A 22437-nucleotide genomic window follows, 5' to 3' on the forward strand; every position below is an offset into this window, starting at 1 on the left:
AAACAAGGGCCTTTATTCCATCACTTTGGAATTAATATTGCTTATGTGGTAAATATGGTGGCAAAAGCATGGTATTTACCAAGGTCTAGATAGTTTGAAATGAAGTTTATTACAGAGAGTTTAAAGCTCACCCATGCTGTGGAATACTGAAATTAAAACCGGATTTTATTTTTGGTTCTAAGCTAGAAAGTGAAATTATATAACTGCGAAACGAAAACCTGGAAATTCTCAAGAGGAAAAACACAAAGGGAGATGATCTGTTTGCTCTAAGGCCAGATCATCATACCCAAAAACCAAAACGGTACTGCTGTTCACTGACCAAAGGAAATGTTGAAACCAAACCAATTCCACTTCAGCTTCCCCGAATGCTGACGTCTAGAAACAAAATGTCTTCACCGGCCTTTAAAGGAGAAGTGAGCAGTCTTGTCTGAGTGAAATCTGACCACATAGATGTGTTACAATTTTCAGCTGATCACATTCAGCACAGTCTTCTGTTGTGTAACATACACACGTTACATATCTAAGCATTAAGAACACATCTATATGTTCAAAAATTTATCATTTTCTATCAGAATGTGCATTTAAGGCACTTATGAACATTCATAATCTAAGTTAACTTAACTGTTGTTATTATTATTATAATACTTTCCTAGATTTGAAAAACTGATTTAACATTGCTTTTGAACGTTAGCATCATATATTTATATATATTTTTTGGCCTATGAATGTACGTCATATTTTAGAAATAACAAACTTTTTTTTTTTTTTTTTACATTTTATTTGTTTTGAAATCAAGGCGTCAGGCTGTTAATTTCCCTGACAGCATCAAACCGCAGTAAACCTGCTCACTGTGTACCTTATTCCTCTTTTCCATGGCAACAGGCATTTATCAAAGATCGTCTATAACAAACAGATGCGTAACTCTGCGCAAGAGACCCTTCTAGACCGTATGCTACATTTCCAGAGCAACGGGACTTCAGATTATCTAAAAGCAAAACGTCAAATGTTGAAACTGCAAAAGGGGAAACATAGTGTGCAGCTGTTGCTATAATTGCTATGTTTGGGATACAAGGATAAAAACAACAGTTCAGTAGTTAAAGGTTGAAAAGGATTTTATTCAGTAAAGTGTTGAAAAAAAGGTAATTTAGATGACAGCTCGATACAAGGCTTCTCTTGAAATTTTTATATTAATTTACTCAAAGTGTGTTTCATCAGCCAAGAAACAATAGCATCAGAACTGAATTATTTAGTTTGAATTAGGGATTTATGTTTTTGCAAAAAAAAAAAAAAAAAAAAGGTTCATTGCAAGAATACATAAATATGTATGTTATGTTTAAACTATACTGTAGAATATAAACAACTTTCATAAGTAAATTATGGTCACATAAACCAATACTGCACTCTAACCGGCGTATTACTGCAAACATAATTAAATAAAAATAAAATCCTAATTTCCCTGGAATAACATCATTGAATTATTATTTATACCCTTTACCCCAGAAGGCTAAAATTCAGAAATGCAGACAGAGCTTCCCTTTGGGTTCTGCGTTCTTTTTGTGATTGGAACATAATCTGGGTATATGACATTTGATATCATGCCATGGACTGAAACTGAAAGGATTTTTTTTCTTTAAAGTGTTAATCTTTATGTGAGAATTTAATTATGAAACAAAGTGAGGCTGTGCTCTGGGCAACAAACAATGACTACCTTAAGAAGGCAACATTTTATGAATATTATGTCAGATATTTCATCCATCTGTTTCCATTTTCCTTGTGGGGTCACGAAGGGGTTGCTGGTGCCTATCTCCAGCTGCCAATGGCCGAGAGGCGGATTACACCCTGGACAGGTCGCCAGTCTATCGTAGGTCAACACAGAGACAAACAGAACTAACAACTATTCTCGCACACACTCACACCTAAGGAGAATTTAGAGAGGTCAATTAACCTAACAGTCATGTTTTTGGACTGTGGGAGGAAGCCGGAGTACCCGGAGAGAACCCACACATGCACAGGGAGAACATGTGTGGGTTCAGCAATGACAATACATTAGATACTTTATTTAATTAATTACAGCAGCTCACAAAAACAATATTTATGTTATATAAAAAGTATAAACATTCTAAATACATTTAAAACTAAAGTGAAGGATTATAAATTCAACACAGATTACAATGTGTATGTATGTCTGTATGTATGTATGTATGTATGTTGCAAAAAACAAAGGAAAGAACCATAGACACCAGTTCAGATAGAACAAATAACAACAGTTTGTAGTTTGCACTGAATAAAGACACAGACACCTAATGAGACAAAAGTCTTTCAGTTTTAATTAGCTTAAAATTCAGATTTATGTGCATACACACATAGATAAAACCTTTTGGGTATCCTTACTCAAGCTTCTCACAATAGTTGCTGGAATTTTAGCCAATTCCTCGGGACAAAACTAGTATAGCGAGTCTAGTTTTTAGACCATTGCTCAAACACATCTTTTTAGCTCTGCACACAAATTATGTATAGGTCAGAGATGAGCACTCTGGTATTCAGCAAACATAATTGTTTTTGGTAATCCAAACGGACATGATTTAATATCAAGACAGTATGATAATTTACAGATTGTAAACAGTAAACGTGTGCTCTTAGAATGAAGTAAAAATCTAACTTTTAGAGATAACACTACTTGGATGTAGGGCTGGACGATATAGAAAAAAAAAAGCATATTGATAAAATAGAAATCATATTGATCGATATCGATTATTATCAACAAATTCAAATTAAGTGTAGCCCTGGCCATTTTATGCTGTTGCTTAGTAACTTATTTTTAGATAAAGAACACTGAATTCAAAGTCAAAGTCAAACTTTTAGTCAATCAACTTTTTACCAAAACTGGCAGTTTTTAAAAAAGAAAAAAGAACGCATGCTCTCTGAACTCTTTGAAGGGGACAGAGCTCGGTTCCTGGGTCTGCTTTGTTATTGGTTGGGAGGATGTAGTATTAACCTACATGGCTAGAATGTAAAAGGAAGGAAAAGTATTATTCTATTGAACTTTTTGCTGACCCTTTTTTCTATCATCGATATACGTCTGTCGATATATATTGTTATTGAATTATCGTCCAGCCCTACTTGAATGTCTGAGTTTTTACCAAAACACGACATTGCCTATTTTGATTCTAATGCAAATATTAATTTAAAAATAATACCAAATTAAACAAGGTGTATACTAATGTATACCTACACTGTATTATCACAACATCTATTCAAAGAGTTGAAAAAAACAACAACATATAAACAACACCTGGAAAATCCGCCAGATGTTCTCTGTTTCTGAAATTCTAAGCAGAGTGAGACCTCCAACCTTTTTTTTTTCTCTCTCTCCGTGGTCCTGTAGTCAAATAAGGTTGTGGGAGAACGTAATTTCTGCCCAATGCGCGTGCCGTGACGTGACATAATGGAACGTAACTGTGTAAAAACGCTCGAGGCGGAGCGCGCCGCGAACATTCTGCTCCGGTTGATCGATCTGACGGCAGCTCCGGGCTCAGCGAGGATCAAACAGACGTTTATTCCCCCCCCCACCACCACCACCCCGCAGGTTCGCTTCTGCGAGGTTATGGGCAGGACGCCGCTCTGAAGGAGCGTCGAGCAGACCAACGTTTATCGGCGAACACTCGGAAAATAATGATGAAGAAGGATATCAGTCTGACCCTGGTGGACGACGCGGACCTCAAACCGCACCTCCGCGACGCCGAGAGCCTCCTCAGCTCCCCGGATCTGGGTCTGCTGAAGCTGGCGTCCCCCGAGCTGGAGAGGCTCATCATCCAGTCCAACGGGCTGGTCACCACGACGCCCACCAGCTCCCAGTTCCTCTACCCGAAGACGGTGACGGACGAGCAGGAGTTCGCCGAGGGCTTCGTGAAGGCGCTGGAGGACCTGCACAAGCAGAACCAGCTGAACGGCGCCGCCCAGACCAACGGCAGCCTGGACCTGGGCTCGAACCTCACCCCGGCCGCCGTGCAGCCGGACCTGCCGGTGTACACGAACCTGAACAGCTACGGCAACGGGCCCCTGGGAACCACCGTCAACTACTCCACGGACACGGTTCCCTTCCCGCCGCCTCCCACGCACCACCTGGGGGCAGCCCCGCTGCAGCCGGAGCTCTCCCGGGTTCAGCCGCCGCCGCCGCCGCCGAAGGAGGAGCCTCAGACGGTGCCGGACGTGCAGAGCTTCGGGGAGAGCCCGCCGCTGTCGCCCGTGGACATGGACTCGCAGGAGCGCATCAAAGCCGAGAGGAAGAGGCTCCGGAACCGCATCGCCGCCTCCAAGTGCAGGAAGCGCAAGCTGGAGCGCATCTCCCGGCTGGAGGACAAGGTGAAGACGCTGAAGACCCAGAACACCGACCTGGCGTCCACCGCCAGCCTGCTGAGAGAGCAGGTGGCCCAGCTCAAGCAGAAGGTGCTCACCCACGTCAGCAGCGGCTGCCAGATGTTACCCCACGAGGTCCAGGTGCACTGATGCAGGGAGGGGGGGGGGACCTGCTGACAAGCTCCACAGACTTTATTGGTGTCGGTTCTTCTGTTTGTAGCCCAGATGCGTCCCGCTCTTTGCCGGAGGACCGCTCTCCACAGAGCCGGCCCAAGCCATAAGCGAACCTAGCAGCTGTTAAGGGCCCTAAAACCATAGAGCCCCCCTCCACCCACCCTCCTCCTCAAAGAACACTTAAATTCTCACACTTAACCTCGGTCTTAAATTTGTGAGTTTGTTTATTGGGGGGTTGTCAACGCTTTTAAATGCATTTGAAAGACTTCAAATGGTCCGTTTTTAGAAAATGAACTTTTAAACTCGAAAGAACTGGCAAAAAAAATAAATTTATGTAATGTTGTTGTAAATATACAAAGAAATGTACGTTAACGTATTCACTACTTGATGCTACCAGGTTAAGCTTTTTCTACGGTTTGTGTCTGAAGTGGTTGCACAGAGTCACTGTTTGCAAAAATAAAAATAAAATAAAACGTCGGTGGTGTCTTTTAAGCGCAGCCAGTTAAACTTTGCCCTGATTTAACCAAATGTGCATGGGAGCGCTTAGTGTTTCTGTAACAGGAAGTGGGCGCCTGAATCAAATTCCTCTGCAGGGCTCCGATCGCTAATGTCAGCATACGTGGTGGAAGACAAGTCAACAAAACAAACCCCGAGGCTTTAACGTAGATATCAACCAGAAGAAGGGGTTAAAGGTCATCCATAGAGCTGTTTCTTTACCTGCATTTCCCTACCTATAGGATTTTTTAAGTTGCTAATCGGTTTAAGAGTTCCCAGCCTAATTTGTAACCCCGTTCTACCTCGTATTTGTGTTCGCTAATGAGAGAAAGAGGCACCTTTTTTTTTTTTTTGGACGATTTATCTTTTTTTGTTTTTTTTGTTGTTGTTTTGGTTCTTAAAAGTGTTTACTGGCTGTATTCAGTCTCAGAGCTGGACCAAACTGATATTTCTACGTGAATATGCACATTTACCCTCATCATAAAGGAGGTGGTCGTAAGTAAAAAAAAAAAAGAAGAAATAAATAAATACTTGCAGTTGGTATGAGATAATCTCAGTATATAACCTTATTTACTCTGTATTTCTGTAAAGGGAAAAATCTGCATGTAATGGACAAACTGGAATGTTGCCCTCGGCTGTGTGTTATAGCGGGGCGCAAGTTTCTATGCGTTTGTCTCATCTGCCTTTTCACGTGTGTATTTTGTCCGTTTTTATTTTTTATTTTTATTTTTTTTACTTGGGCGTGTCCCACCTCCGCTGTGTGTTCTGGTTTAAAGATGTGAAAAGCCGTAACCTCACTGTTGCACAGACTGTTGCTATCACCTGTCGCCTACGGTTAGTTTTGGCTTGACGCTGTCGTGTTTTGAATTAAATGCTGCTCAGCAATAAACGTTTGGCTCCGTGTTTTTGGTCATTTTTATTCATCGGCGTCGACTGAGTCGCTTGTAAATCAGACACTTTGTAGCTGCTGCTGCTACAGATGCACCAATAAATCACTGAACGATACATACTGGATGCTTTTCTTATTTGATGTTAATAAAAGAAAATCGGAAAAAGCACTGATTCATAAAACTACCACCTCTACCAAAGAACCTATGACACTTCTATGTGTTATCGTAATTTGATAACACATAAAAAAACACATATCAAAGATAAGTGGATATTGGTATCGGCAAGAGAAAGCCTGATCGGTGCGTCGGCATGTAAAACAGATTTATCTAGGCCTCAAACCATTATTTTTAAAGCACAAGCTCATTAAATCCTAATATGTGGAAACTGTTCTTCCTGAACACCCACAGTTCAGATGATGGCTGCTTCTTTAATAAAACCTGAATTAGTGAAGTCCTCGTTGATTTCCCCTCCCTGGACTGCAGCCTGCACCTCATTTTCACACAGGAGTATTTCGCCCTCTGGTGGTAGAATGTGGAAATTACACAAGCACAAAACAGCAGTATTAATTTGATTAAATGAGAATTAGGAGACAACTCATAAGAATAAATTTTTAACAAAGTACTATGAAAAATAAATCTTCATCCTGCTGTTCAGCTTAAACTAATTTCTAGTGCTCTGTTAAATTGATATTTCACACATATTTCCACACATGCCCCAAAGATGATTTAATAACTTTATATTGAGCTTATTTTGGATCAAGGATCAAGTGATGTTGGAAGTAAAGCATCAAAAACACACACTTCCACGGAGACCCTCTTTTTTTATATCACGTTAACATTTTCTATTTTCACCAATTTGGATTATAGATTATATTTAAATTTCATCTATACCACGGGCCTGCAACCTTTACAGTCTAAAGAGCCATTTTGCCTACAGTCCACTTGAATTAAACTCATTCAGAGCCGCAAATGTTGCCTGGCCTTTTGAAAAAAGACAAGTTAGAATTTTTGATAAAGATCTGCTGTAGGAAATCTGTTGTCATCGTTAAATAAACACCCTTTAATGTCTATTTTGAGGTTTAAAAAAAGAGGATGGATGGGATGTTGATATTTGTGGATAATTATGTAAAACAAATAATAGTTTCTAACATCATGAAAAAATATTGATTTAAAATTAAATATTACTGGCACTTTTAGCATAACTCTGTTGTGAAAATTAAAAGCAATTATTCCGAGAAAAAAACTGCTAAAACCTGCATTTGTTATCATTATTACATTAAATACCATAGTAAAAATATAACTTGTTGCCAAAAGTTAAGAGCCACTGTGAAAGGTCCAAAAAGCCACTTGCAGCTCCAGAGCCACAGGTTGCAGACCCCTGAACTATACGATTGGAAGGAATTTGTGGTGTATTTCTGTGTATAAATTAGATATATATAATTAAAGCATCTTCAGATAACATTTGTTGCAAATTGGTGTTGCTCTACAAAAATTAAAAAGAAAGCAGAAAACACATGGAAACTCTGCTTCAGTAGTGAAACATCATGTTAAAGGTTATTTAATTCCCTCCAAAGTAGGCGGCAGTCAACATGTAACTTCTATTGATGAATGTTGTTCTCTGCCAGGATGCTTATAATTGAACTCTGTTGAAGTAAATCCAACCAATGACTGAAGCGGCGGCACAGTGCATGAGTGGCTATCATGGTTTTCTCTAAACATGACAATTTCTGCTCCAAATCTTGGATGTTGAGGGATTTCTGTTTGACTTTTCCATTTTCCAAGGTTTCAGACTATGGAAGCTGTAGGACCCCTATGTCTGTGAGCGAGGCCTAGTTGTTTGAACAGTTAATCAGTTTAATAACTTTCAGCACGTTAGTGTTGATAATGTTCAGAGTGGCATAAAAGGATTTTTTGTGCCTTTATTTTATTTCTTGTTGTGTCTAACAGTGTTTTCTTTGTTACTCATTAAGGTAGTGAATTTATGCTTGTTGCAATTTCCTCTTTAATTAGAAAGTAGACTAACTGAACACAATTAACAACGTAATACAACATTTAGCGTTTATTGTTTAGAAATGTTGCTCTTCTTACTGTGAAGCCAGATGTTCATTTTAAATGTCAGTCCTGTTGTTTTTTAATGCTTAATTTAGTATTAATAATAATATTTAATATAATAATAATAACAATAATTAGAATATGGACCATCCATTCAGTTAGGAAATGTTCCTAACATTTGAAACGGGTAGATAAGAGCGCTATTTATATTTGACATTTGAAAATTTGTTGCATCTAAAATTTATACGCATTGAACCTTTTCACATTTGGTTATATGACAGCCCCAAGACGCATTTCATTTCACTGGGATTTAATGCGACTGACCAACAAAAAAAGGAAAATAATTGGGATCTGGGGGGATGCTCCATGTTTTTTTAAATGTTGTGTGCCACTATCCGTTGCGACCAAAGCTGCCGGTGTTTTATTGGATCTCTTTATTAACTTTGCACAGATAGAGACTGAAATCTTTGCCCATTAGCAAACATCTCTTTTTATATTCTGCCACAGCATTGGATTCAGGTCTAGGCTTTGACGTGCGCTTTAAACTAAACCATCCCATTGTAGCTCTGGGTCCTCCTCGGCTAAAAGGAAATATGCAGCCTCTTGCAGGATTTCCTCCAGCATTGCTGTGTATTTAGCTCCATCCATCTTCCTATCTTCTCTGAACAATTTCCCCGTCTCTGCTGAATAAAAGCATCCCCACATCACGACGCTGCCACCAACATGTTTCACAGTAAGGATGATGTGTTTGGAGATGCATGCTGTGTCGACCTTTCTGACATAAATAAAGTTAAATACTGGACTTCTGTGACATGAGCATCTACTTCTACATGTTTGCTGTGTCCCGTGTAGAACTGGTGCAAGGTTTAAAACTTGACTTACATAACTTTCTAAATGTGATTCTTCCTTAAAATTTCAATGTGTGATAGTGTAGCACACTGTCTATTTCCCATGCATTATTTACATTGTTACATTGTTTTTCATTTCAATTGCTTGCATAAATCGCTGCTGCATCTTTATCCTGAAAAATAGTGCAATCAACTGTGATTTTTAGAGTGATTTCTAGAGGGATTTTTCTTCAAGCTGTATGCAAACAAAATTTCGTTCTGTACGTACTTTGTGCGTACAAAATGACAATAAAGATATCTATATGTCTGTCTGTCTGTCTGTCTGTCTGTCTGTCTGTCTAATGCATTAAACTCTAATAACGAGGTAACGCAGTTTGTGGTGTCCAAAGTTTTTGCCGTGTTGGCCACAATTGTAAAGTGTATAGTGCTCCCAGGCTCAAAAACCTGATTTTAAAATAAAAATGCAAAACGTGAATTAATTCAGGTTTTTAATTTCTTGTTTGTTTTTTAACTTTTACATGCACGGCATTAACTAAACAAGGAAGATTTTAATAAAAGAAACATATTGGTCTGTGTTTGTTATTAAAAATGGGGTTGTAATTTATGTCAGATCTGAAATATACTCACTGTCGCCTTATTCAAAGAAGCTAATCTTTTCTAAAAAAAAATAAAAATTGGGTCAATTTTCACGATGTATTCTGAGCAACAGGAAAATGAAATGGGGCCATTCTTTCTTCAGAAATGCTCGCTACAACTCAACTGCCTGTGATAGTCGGTAAAATTTCCACCATTCTTAAATTTCCAGACAGGGGCCGCACAAAATCACTTCGAGGGACACAAATGGGCCCCGGGGCCGCACTTTGCACACCCCTGGTGGTTGTAACGTGACAAATTCACAACCAAGTTTAAGGAATGTAAATACTTCTATGAGGCACAATATCTGCTTTCAAACATTGATGTTTAATCACTAAACTGCAAAAACGGAACAAAAAAATAAGTAAAATGTTCTTGAAATTAGTGTATTTTTCCTTCATTTGAACGGGTACATAAGAGGATTTGCCAATGGAATAAGATTTTTGCTCTTAAAATAGGAACAATCCATCTTCATCATCTTATTTCAAGTGCAGGATGTCTAATTATCTTATTTTAGGGGTCAAAATACTCATTCCATTGGCAGATAATCTTATTTACCAGCTCAAATCAAGGACAAATACACTAACTTTATAAACATTTTACTTATTTTTAGATCCGTTTTTGCAGTGTAAATGCCACAGAATACATAACATTTGTTTTTTCTTTACAGGTATAGATCAAAATCATAGTAAATCATCAAGAAATGTTTAATTTATGTGTTTTAAGCAGCTTCTTGGGTAAAAATCCACCAAACGGTCTTTTACAGAAGCAACGGTTAAAGCGTCAATGTTGGTTCGTTCATATGCAAAATCAGCAAGACAGTGTTTCTTTTTTTTTTTTTTAAATCATTTATTTTTATTGTTTTACCACAAAGTACAGATAAAAACACCCACAGCATATTCTCTCACTTTAACGGCCCAAACTGAAGGGATCTGAGGAGGCAGTGATACGAGACCAAAAAAAAAAAGAAAAACATCCACGTTCCTGCGTGCTAGTAGAAGATCTACAGTCGGCAACTTCTACCAAGCTTGACGGCGTTTGTTTTTTTTGTGTTTTAGGCTGCAGTGTTTGTGTTGCTTCATAGCCGAGTGACACGTTCATTCACAAGTAGGCCTAGAAATGGATGCAGATACAGTACAACATGGCTCTTTTTTTGGGGGGGGGGGGGGGGGGGGGGGGGATTCAGGGCTTTTGCTTTTTTAACTCCTTTGTTTTTGTATGCAAGCCTGAGTCGACACGACACAATCCACGCGCATGACTGAAAGGTACAGTATTTACAGGTGACGGTTTATATGGAGAGGAAGACGTATTAGAAAGGAGAACAGTTTTATCAGTTTGGATTTTACTCAAAACAGTCACAACCAGTAAGAAGTAAAAATATTCACAGGGAAAAAAATGCATTGAATCCATTTTCTGGAACTTTAGCTGTTATTTCAGATGCTCTTAAAATGAAACAAAAACACTGACATTATCAAGTCTATTTTAGTACTATAGATTTTTTTCAGTTTTCAAAGTTGTTGTTTTTTTTTGCAATCTCAGTTCATTGACAACCTCATCTTAGGTGTTTTTTTTTCCTGCCAAAACTTGTTTTATTGCATTTCTAAACCCATAAAACTCGTCTGTCACTCTTTGTCCGGCTTTACGGGCCAAAAACAGTAAGCCGCTTCTACAGATCCATAATCAAATGAAGAAAATACCAGAAAACCGGTCTTGGCTTGTAGTTAATCGAGTGTGTAAATACTTTCTGAGGAAGGGCGCGCCCATAAAAGCGTCACTGTGTTGACTTTTCGAATAGTAGAGTTTTTTAGACCAGCATGTTCAAGCTGCCTGCTCTGCCTCCACCTTTTTTATCCTTTGCAACATTTAACCAGCTGAAACTAAAAAAAAAAAACAGACAAACATTTACACCCTGTGAGAGTCCAGCAGTGCTGCTCTGATAGAGTTTCTGTACAGATGCTGAAATGGGAAAAGTATCCCTTTCAGCCCCTTGAGTTACTGCAGTCGATCAAGCCTCCTGCAGATGTGAGCAACAGCAAAAACGAGTCGTTAAATGTGTGCATTGATTTAGTTTAAGCCGAGGTTTTCTAATGTGAGACAGAAAACCAATGAAGGTTCTGACTGGTCCCTCTTGCTACGGGTTTGATTCCTGCCCAGACTTGTTGAGTTCAACCTCTTTCACAATTATTGACACCCCTGGTAAAGATGTGTAACTGTTTTTTACCCAGTTAATGACACTACTCCCTCCCAATTACTTTAAAACACAAGTAACTGAAGCATCTACAATTTACGCAGACTCAAGAGTATTTTGTAAAGAATCCATGACTTCCTTTTTCACTGGGTGTATGAATTAGATTTGTACCGACAAATCGACTAGTGATGGTCAGTTTAAGTGATCGGCCTCGTAAACACAAAACCCAACGTATTTGCTGATCGATAAAAGCACCATATAAGCACAAAAAGATCGTGCTGACAACACTCTTCAGTGTTGAAGTTGTTACTGAAGGGAGACGATTAAGTCAACTGTTTTCAGTATAACCGAGGTGTTAGCATTAGCAAGAGGAAATTATGTTCGGTACTTAGGCATGTTGGCTATAATTCAGGCTGTTACTTATAAACACAGAGTTGAAAATAAGCAGTTAAAAGGAAGCTGAACGTATTATAACAAGGTTACTCTATTTTACCCTTTTATTGAGTCCAATTCTGTTTGTCATGGAACATGCAGCATTAGTAAATGTGGACTCTACAGGAACTACACACAGTTACTGCTGTTGGTAATGTTAGCCACAACGATCATGCTAAATGCTTTTACAAGATGCTAAAGACTGTTTTGTTTTGGTTCTGAAAAACTATTAAAACAGACTGCTCCTGATATAAAAGGTTAATAAACCTTCACAACAGAAAGTGGCCTTTTCTATATTTTCATATATTGAAAACACCTGTAGATGTGAACTGAAGCATAACGAGCACCAATTAAGCAGATTAAAAAGGAATACGATACTCATTTGCTCTTTCTAGATCTTTGCAAAAGTCCAGGGAATGATCGAGGAAGTCAAGATCCTATATTATATTAAATGGGGGAAACATATTATTTTTCAATCTAGAACATAAAATTTGGTATTTTCCCTCTCAGTTACTAAGTTGCACACTTTAAAATTAGATACTATAAAAAAAATATATTTTGTCATTTGGCGATCGTCAGCATTTTGATGTCGGCAAAATAAAACAAAAAGAAAAACTTTATAATCTTCCCTGTAGGTAGGAGATGTGTTTTAATTAATCCGATTTGGATTTTAGTTATGAATACCCCAGTCTCATAAACTCCATGACTTGATTGCTCTGAATATTTTTAGCGGTTTTGAGAAACATTTAGCTATATTTTACCTGAAACATTTGGTTGTTGGGACAGTAAATGTTTCAGTTTATGCTGAAACTAGTGTTAATTAAAAGAATCACCTGAAATGGTACCAAGAGGTCAGAGCTTTACAAAATCAGATAATTAAATCTCATTTTGCTGCATGTTTAATATAAATATGATAGAACACATAGGCCTGTTTCACTTAGCCAATATTCAAAACAGGAAAGACAAGTGAACATACAGTGTAGTTAAGGCAGATGTGTGTTCATATTTATAATGTATATCAGAGAATTACCGAAAGGAAAAAGCGCTTCACTTGAACATGTTCATGTCTGCTGTAACTATAAAAAAACAATCCAAAACCCCAAAATGATACTCTAATGCCTTTTTCTACATCTTTACCAGGGGATGCCAAGCAACTCTTTTGTTTTTAGTTTATAAACATCAAAAAAAAAAGAAAAAAAAATACAAATTAAATTCCTAATTTGATTTATTTAGGTTTGATTTCTCTGAAGAGAAAATACAAAGTTGGTAACTTTAGCAACGTCATCGCAGAAGGAGCATGCTGTAGTGTCCCACCTGTCTAGGACTAATACCAAATAAATAGCACAAATGTTACAAACACATATCCTGTGACAACAACAAAGTCAGTCAACACAATTCTCTCCTTCTGTTTCCTCCGATATGAAAGCAGAATAACATAAAATGAGCAACAATGTTAATTTTCTCCTTAAAATCCATCTCCCCATGGTTCAGAAAGCACAAAGCTGTTTGGAAAGTGAGTTTGTTTTTTTCTACACAGTTATCAATAAAATGACAAACAGTCATAACGCTTACAATCTCAGCGACAAACCAGACAACCTTGTGTCTCGGAAATTATCTTTAAAAACTTTTAGTGTCACTTTATTAAGGTTAAAATCCAGCTCTAAAACAGCATAACGGTCTTACTCCAGGATTAGTGCGACATTATGGTTATAGCTGATTTATCCTGAACGTCCCACCATCAAACTCTGCCGGGTGCTTTCAAGCCCTGTCTGCTTGCGATGATTTTAATATCTTGATTTCAATCGGGTTTTTTGTAAAAGAATTATAGTGACATAGGAATCTAGGTATGCAATTTGCAATCCTGACTCTCTGGTCTGAAATAAAAGTTTCAAAATTGCATCACTCCTAAAAGGAGCCAAAAGCAGGGAAACAGTAACTCCCTGAGGAGCAAACAAACAAATCCTACAACAAAACACCTTTTTTTTCCAACACTATTCTTGCAGTACATCATACTTTTTAAAATGTTTCTCCAGAAGTGCATACCTGTAGATATTATATGTATATGTATATATTGCACAACATTTATATGTACATCTGAAATAAATATAATTAAAATAAAAAATTTCTATTCATTTAAATAGTTTTTTCCCCCCCTCTCATATTCACCTTGTCTATTTTTTAACTCTCTCTTTCTCTGTGGTTTAAGTTATGAAAAGAACAAGGCCAGAAAATACAAAGTAAAATTTCCAGAAGGAACAAAGGTGTAAAAAAGGGTGATGAAAGATGCTCAGGGGAGCCGTGGAAAAGCTCATGATTGCTAATTCCTGCAGTTTTCAAGTTTAAATAGGTAAGAATACAAAATGAATGATATATGACGGATCTGAAATGTTATACATCAATTGTATTGGGTCGTAACACCTGCATAACTCCACAGTGGACCAAACCCAAGGCTTTCATCTCTTCAAGACATGAAACAAAGAACTGTAAACTTTGGAAGGATTTAAATGGCACTCTGAGGATGCTTGCCGTCAAATCCTTCTTGTAAAACCATAACGAAGATCAGGGAAACCAGGGGGAGCCAAGGCTGCAAAGAGTCAGAGATGCTCTGGTTTTACTGGTTTTACTTTGGCATCCGATCAACACCTGCACTCATGAAGACACCTTTAAGTCTCCTGTTTGCGGAGAAACTCAACAGAAACGCAATTAAAACGTGGGGAACCCCACCTGCTCGCAGCATTTCTGACTCTTTTCCAGCCCTTCTCTCGTGGTCATCAGCCAAACAACAAAGAAGCAGAAAGAGGAGTGAACAGGATGCTGAAGTAAGGATCCAAGGACCTGGGGTCCGGCTAAAGAAGTACAGGGGGGGAAACACAGCAGGGGAAAGGGGCGTGGGAAACGAGTCAGCTTTAACATGCACAGTCCTGGTGGGGAGGGGCAGGCTGCTCTGTCAGCTGGGGCCCCTGTTTGGCCCCCGTCACGGCGGGATCGCCGGCATCCAGGCTCTCAGACATCTTTTCACAGATGATATCGACAAGGCGCTCAAAGGTCTGCTTCACGTTGATGTTGTCCTTCGCGCTCGCCTCAAAGAACTCAAAACCTGGAGAAGAAACAGAGATTCTCACAAAGTTGTGCTTGGTCGGACGGAAACTGTTTAATGAAAAGGTTAGAATATATATATATATATATATAGTATATATATTGTATATATATATATTGTAATTCTCGCTGCAGACAGTGGATCTGGTGTACCAGTATCTTTAAATCTATAATGAGCTTTAGCCTCTGGGTTGTCCTTGATTTCTGTGATTGATTTCTTTTCATCTGAAGTCAGGGGTCAGATGTGTGCAACGTTGACACAGTAGGATGTTCTTTCAGAACACTGACCCCCAACAAACATCATAACCGGCTTTGAAATCATGAAAGCAGGGAAACATTCAGCTGTTAAAAAAAGGCCCAGATCTCAGTCCTGTTAAAGGTCAGATATTATCCTTGGAAGCTGGGTCCAAAAAATGACAAAACCGAAGGAACTCTAGCAAATATGATAAGAAAAGTGGTCAAATATCTAGCCAAAGTTAAAACAGAAATTTGTTGATAGCTAGAGAAAGTGTATGGTTGTATATATTGGTGGATCAGAGACAAACATTATTAAATTCAAACCTGTTTATCCAATAAAGGTGCAAATGTATCTTTAAAGCCGAAAAATGATTTCATTTATCTGGATGTTTAAAACTAAAAACCAAGGCAGCGTGTGCGGTACGAGGAGTTCAAACTCACCGAGGTGTTCTGAGAGCTGCCGGCCTCTATCTGCACTCACCACCCTCTCATCCTCCATGTCACATTTGTTTCCCACCAGCAGCACCTGGGCGTTGTCCCACGAGTATGTCTTAATCTGAGTCGACCTGGGAACAAGCACAGCCATCTTACAGTGGAAACTCAAAAGGCTGCAAGGTGGAAATGATTTGTCTCACTGTGAAAAGCTGCACCGGGCAACAATTAAAGAGCTAAGGGGAAAACAAACCTGTCACCACACATGCAGGATTTAATGAATGAGATGGAGCAATTTTCTTTTTCTTTTTAATATATGTTTTTTTCCAAGCACCAGATCTAACTCATGAAATAAATAATATCTCATCCTGAAGGGAAATCCTTTTTTGTGGCTTTAACTACAAGTTTTAAGAGAAATAACTGCCTAGCCAATTCATTTGATCCAGAAAGAGATTAAAAAGGATAACAAGGCGCTGATTGCCTGGCATTACCCGCCATTGTTCTGTTTACAGCCACGTCTCATCTATTCCCAGATTCTCCTAACAACGTTTCATTCATCATCCACACACACCTCCCTTTCACAAGTAAGAGTCATTTAACACTTTTATCATGCAAGCACAAAATTAAGAAAAAAATGTCCCCGGAGTCAAAAAAAAAAAAAAAAAATCTTACCAGTCCTGGACAGCGTTGAAGGACTCTTCGTTTGTGATGTCGTACATCAGGATGAAGCCCATGGCTCCTCGGTAGTAAGCCGTGGTGATGGTGCGGTAACGCTCCTGACCCGCCGTGTCCTGAAAACAAAAATAAAAAAAAAGTACAACTCATTTATCAGACCACTGGGAAGATTTATCCAACGTCAACTTAACAAAGAATACAATCAGACAATAAGATAAAGACCTGTTTTTAAATTCTCTTTATTAAAGATCACATACAATAAAGACAAAAGCAAACTCCATATGCAAAAAAAAAAAGACAGTATTGCAGTGATTGATTTATAATACAAAATAGAACATATCTTCGAACACAGAACCTCATGTGATCTTTGTTTTCAAAACCTGAGAGAGAAATGGAGGGGAGTAGTTGTCAAAATATTATAAGTTATATATGAGTAAACAATACAAAATTCAGGAAAAAAATAAATAAATAAAAGTAAATGGTAAAAGTAAAAGTAAATGAAAAGCAGATCAAAAATTGGGTAAAGGAAGGGCACCTTTGAGAAATATATGTTTTCCATAATAACACATTTTCTTTGAAATGTGTTTTCTGTCACCTCATGGAGAATTCTTTCCATAACAAAAATATTGTAAATAATATCACACCAGTCTTTGATGGATGGGCTGTCTGGCTCAAGCCATCTCTTAGTGACTGCCTTTATGGTTGCCACACTCAAAATCCCAAATAAGTATTTAGTCTTTCTGGTTAACAAGATAAATACCTCTTTATTACAAAATACAAACACTTAAACGCTAAGTCAGAGTCTTATAGTTTCCAGATAACCTGATTAAGAAGTGAAGCTGTGAAGTAATGCAGCTGAAATTTGTCTATGAATCTAATTAGCAGACTGATGTCTATATAAAGGAGTCCATTCTCCTTCCTGTATTATGTTGTATGTAATGAAAAGTGTGTAGCCATCAAATTGGCCTCAGATGACAGAACATCAGTGAAATCAATTTGCTAATCAAGAAATTAAAATGGAAAGGTTTTTGTCGGTTGAGCAAGGCTAAAGGATACCTAAATGTTTTCAGCAAAGATCATAATGTTCTCCTTCCGAGAACCCCAGAATTCTCTTACCACCAGTGCAGAGCTTGCTCACCTGAAGCATTCACAAACTCAATTCGACAAAAACATTTGAACATCTGCCTTCAGACCCAAAGGGTAATAAATGGGTCTCTTTTGTTTAAACAGGCAGAAATGCAGCATAAAATAGAAATTATCTTCTTTAAGGAATCCTCCTTCTGATTCCTTTAGGTGATGTGGAAAAGCAAATGAGCGCTACCATAAATCCTGTGTAGTGCCATTTGCAAAGCATTCTGATCCAATCCAATTGCTTTTGATTCAAGAGAGTGAGATAACTTACAATTCAAAATTACCACCAGGAATATCGATTGGGTAAAATTGTCCTCCAAGAGCAACTTTTTCCAACTGTACAGATATAGTTTGGTGGTGATTGGTGTGTTTTCCAGCACGATGGAGCACAGTGTCACAAGATAAAAGTCTGTTACCTACCCTTAAAACACTTTAAGTTATTCTCCACAGGAATGTAACTATAAAAGAAAACTTGATTTAGTTTATCTAAATTTGATGTATCTGCTGATAAAAGGCGTTGGGCTTACATGTTTTGAATTAAGTTAAAAGAAAATGTCAAGGAAATGAGAAGCTGTAGGAATAAAAAAGTAAAAAAAAAAACGTTAAAGCTGCAATGCAAAACACATTCGTGTCACTAACCACACCAAGATGTGTTTAAAAGATAGTCTCTGACCTTTATGGTGTAAATACACAGCGGGGCTTTTTTTTGTCCTGTAACTGCAATAGGGGGTTTTCAGCTGACGTCACGCTCACGTGACTACTCAGCGCGTCCGCCATATTGGGTGGCAGTCGTTTCGCACCGTTGACCTGCATTGTATGACGCCTAGGCAGTATTGGAAGTGAACAATGGGGAAAACGTGTTTAATGGTTGGTTACACGGCCCGTGGAGGTGGAGATCAACGCTTTATATCGCCTACCAGCCGTAATAGTGAATCAGTGTGAAAAAAAAAAACAGCTGTCTGAACAACGCCGTCACCTATGGCTGACACGGATATCCAGGTCCGATTTGGACGGTGTTAAGCTGGAATACGCCAGAGTCTGCGGTGCTCACTTTGTCACAGGTAATTAACTGTTAAGTATTTAAAACATGTAAGAAGAATATATTAATAATAGGGCTTGGGCGTTATGACTTATTACTTTCCGCGGCTGTCGTGTTGACTGCCTCCGCCGCCTCTACTGCCTATTACTACCGCGTACTGTACTCCCTCTCTCAGCCGTGATTTAATTTGATTAATTTCACCTTAACTTGATTTCAACCATGGTAAACCGTTGCTGTATTGTGGGCTGTAACAGCGCAACACATGATCGCCATGGGAAAAACATAGAAACAGATTAATTTTCCACCGCTTTCCTGCCTGGAGGCGCAACCACGGAGAACAACTGTTAGCGATAACAAAGAGTCGTCGGCTCGCTTGGATCGCGGCTGTAAGACCGAACATAACTTTCCACAGTATCCCGATGTCAATGAGAGTGTGTTCTAAACCTTTGAAACACATAGCAGCTAGTTAAAAGTACATTACATGCGTGAGTGGTTGTTAGCGCTAACGGTTAGCATGAGCCAGAGCCCGGCTGAGCGCAGCTTACCTTTGAACGAGTTACAGAGATAAAGAGATCGTCGGCTCGCTTGGATCGCGGCTGTAAGACCGAACATAACTTTCCACAGTATCCCGATGTCAATGAGAGTGTGTTCTAAACGTTTGAAACACATAGCAGCAAGTTAAAAGTACATTACATGCGCGAGTGGTTGTTAGCACTGGCGGTTAGCAGCTACTAAACTAGCATGTGCCAGAGCCCGTCTGATCGCAGCTTACCTTTGAACGAGTTGCTGTGTTCCCACTGTTTGCTGGCTTTATGATCTGCAGCTCCTACCGGCGCCAATACGGTAAATACAACTTAATTTTGCACTGGTCATTGTTCTGCATAAATAATTAAAGCCGCGAGCGGCGTCGATCGGCCTTGCAGCCAAGCGCCTTCGCGCACCGCCCGCCGCCGGCGGGCGGTGCGGCAACACATTTGCAACACATTTGCGTCGGATTGTTTACATTTTTACCATCTTATTAAAACTCACCCGTCCACGTATGATGGCGATTTCCTTGATGTACATAACCAGATGTGAACTGGTTGTGATCCTTGTAAGCTCTCATTTCCTCAAGAGTGTGCAGAGGGTTTTCACTGAACCCCAGGTAATGCACTATGTCGCCGTGCTCTACATTTGGCCAATCATCTGGATTACGGCTAAACAAGGCACCGTGAAGGGCATACGGGTCCATATGGTCGATCACGGAACATTTCCTCAGATATACGTCCTTATCTGGTCGCTCTAGCGTGCTGGCGTACTTATCCATTCGCGATACGATAATACGTGTAAGACAACTAGAGATAAGGAAGTGTGCCACCCAATATGGCGGACCGGAAGTTGGCCAGTGACGTCAGTGAAAACACCCTATTTAGATCCACTCACAGTGCTGCAGGCTGCAGGGATAAGAGCATTAGTACCAGAGCTAAGTTGTCAGTGTAGGTAGCACAGAGTGGTGTTATATAAACACATCTTGTCAGCAGAACATTTCGGAATTGCAGAACGCAAAACTGAAAAGTAAAATTACTGCATTACTATCACGTACGATACAGTTTTTACATGCAGTACCTTGAAAAGGTATTCACCCCCTTGGCTTTTTAGCTACTTTATTACATTCCAACAACAATTTAAATGTTTTTCAATTTTATTTTAGTTGGTAGATCTGCACAAAACTCTTTAAGTTGGTGAAGTTAAATGAGAAACATAAAAATTAATATTAAAAACTGAAAGTTGGCATGTGCATATGCATCGCTCCCTTTGCTATGAAGCCCTTCAAAAAAGTTCTGGTGCAACCAACTAGCTTTAAAAGTCACACAATTAGTGAAATCTAAGGGTCACGTGATCCGTCAGTATAAACACACCTTTCCTGCAACGCCTCAGAGGCTGTAGCACCACTAAGCGACAGGCGTCAGACTTTTCAGCCTAGAAAAGTTAAGATTTGATGTTTCATCACCACAGTGAAACGCTATGTTTCACTGTGGTGATGTTTTTCAGCAGTGGGGACTGAGAAACTAGTCCAAGTCGGGGAAACGTCAGACGGTGCTAAATACCGGGATATTCTTGTTACAAAACTGGGACGGAGGTTCACCTTCCAGCAGGACAACGACCCACAGCATACTGCTAAAGCAGCACTGGAGTTAGAGGAAACATCTAAACACGTTGAAATGGCCTAGTCAAAGTTCAGACCTCAATCCAATTGAGAATCTGTGATTAGACAACTTAAAGGAGCTGGAGCGATTTAGTCTCAAGGAATAGGCAAAATTCCCAGAGGCAAGATGTGGACACATCCAAAAAACATGGTTCTACAAAGCGCTGACTTTAGGGGGCATGAAAAGTTATGAATGATGTTATGTTGTATTATTTGTTGTTTGCTTCACAAAAAAAATACATCTTTAAAGTTGTAGGCATGTTCTGTAAATGAAATGATATGAACTCTAAAATTATCCGTTTTAATTTAAGGTTGTGAGGCAAAAAACAAAAAAAAGAAAAACATGAGAAATGCCAAGGGGGTGAAGACTTTTGCAAACCACTGTAGCTTATAATCAGGTTGGGTATTTAATGGACAGCAAATGAATCCACAAGACAATAATAAATGGGTTTATTTCAGTGAAATAAACATAAAAGGCCACACTGTCGACCAATTAGTGCTAAATGTGATAAAAAGCCCTCAATGTGCATAAAAGATTTAAACCCAAAATAAAACAAGAACAAATGAAAAGAGGTAGCAAAATGAACCCTCCGTCACAGATGGAGGTTTGAAGAGACCTTGGTTAGATGAGTTAGTTTCTCATAAAGTCCTTCAGACTTTAATCTTGAAAGAGTGAAGCCTGTTATTACGCGACATGAGTCACACTTATGTAAGCACTATAGAAAAAACTTTAAACAATGACTGCTGTCATTTGCCCTTGTTACAAGCAGCCTGATGAAAATGACAGGCTAAAGTATTCAAACCCTTCATCTTTTTCATGTTAAGTCACCTTGCACCCACAAACTTGCACGTATTTTACTGGGATCTTACATGAAAAACCAACATAAAGTTGTGACCGACACAAAGGAAATTTCTGCATGCTTCAGAATTTATTTACAGCAGAAAAATCGGAAAACTTCATCACGCATCTTTGCTTCACATCACAATTGAGTCTCCTTGACTTTGACATTCTAGCACATCAATATTCTCAGATATAAACCATTCCCCTGTAGCTCTGGTTCAGTGTTTCGGGCTGTCGTCCTGCTGAAAGGTGAACCTCCGCCCCAGTCTGATGCGTTTTCTTCTATATCAGGTCCTCTTCCAGTACGGCCCTGTATTTAACTACATCCATCTCCCTGTCAACTCCATCCAGCCTCATTGTCTCTGGAGAAGAAGGACAAACACCTCCATGTGAACCTGCATGGGTAAATGGGTGTAGGCAATGGATGGATGTGCTTTTATGGCCATTTAATTTTTGTATTTATTGAAAGTATTCAATAAATCTGGACACTTTTTGCTCATGCTGTAGATTTCTAACCTGACGCTCGCCAGATGTATTTCGATCCGCCTAGCTCCACTCACATCCATCTGGGACATCTCCATAGGAATGGCCTTTTTGAAGGCTGGGCCTTATCAAAAATCCTTGCATATGATTGTATAAGCCTGTCTGTCATTTTTATCGACGTGCTATTTCAACCACTCACACCAAAGCTAACCCGTGACGCTGTGAGAGCGACGCAGGAAAGCTCTAGTGG

At 39.1% G+C, this 22437-nt stretch overlaps 2 protein-coding genes across 2 annotated transcripts in view; one reads left to right on the plus strand and one right to left on the minus strand.

The window, feature by feature from the left end:
* Positions 1-3323: 3323 nt before the first annotated feature.
* jund (JunD proto-oncogene, AP-1 transcription factor subunit) lies at positions 3324-5927 on the plus strand. Its single transcript, XM_012880000.3, has one exon. It carries the CDS (start codon positions 3673-3675, stop codon positions 4504-4506), a length of 834 nt encoding a protein of 277 aa, XP_012735454.2. The 5' UTR covers positions 3324-3672; the 3' UTR covers positions 4507-5927.
* Positions 5928-10610: 4683 nt separating this feature from the next.
* rab3ab (RAB3A, member RAS oncogene family, b) overlaps positions 10611-22437 on the minus strand; it is a 34215-nt gene continuing 22388 nt past the window's right edge. Inside the window, exons 3-5 of the mRNA XM_012880001.3 lie at positions 16506-16624; positions 15843-15967; positions 10611-15165 (exon numbers count right to left, since the gene is read on the minus strand). Of these exons, the coding sequence (XP_012735455.2) occupies positions 14975-15165; positions 15843-15967; positions 16506-16624 (435 nt within the window). The 3' untranslated portion in view covers positions 10611-14974. The remainder of the gene's footprint in view (positions 15166-15842; positions 15968-16505; positions 16625-22437) is intronic.

Source organism: Fundulus heteroclitus, chromosome 9 (genome assembly GCF_011125445.2).
Source record: "Fundulus heteroclitus isolate FHET01 chromosome 9, MU-UCD_Fhet_4.1, whole genome shotgun sequence".
Taxonomy (NCBI): Eukaryota; Metazoa; Chordata; class Actinopteri; order Cyprinodontiformes; family Fundulidae; genus Fundulus; species Fundulus heteroclitus.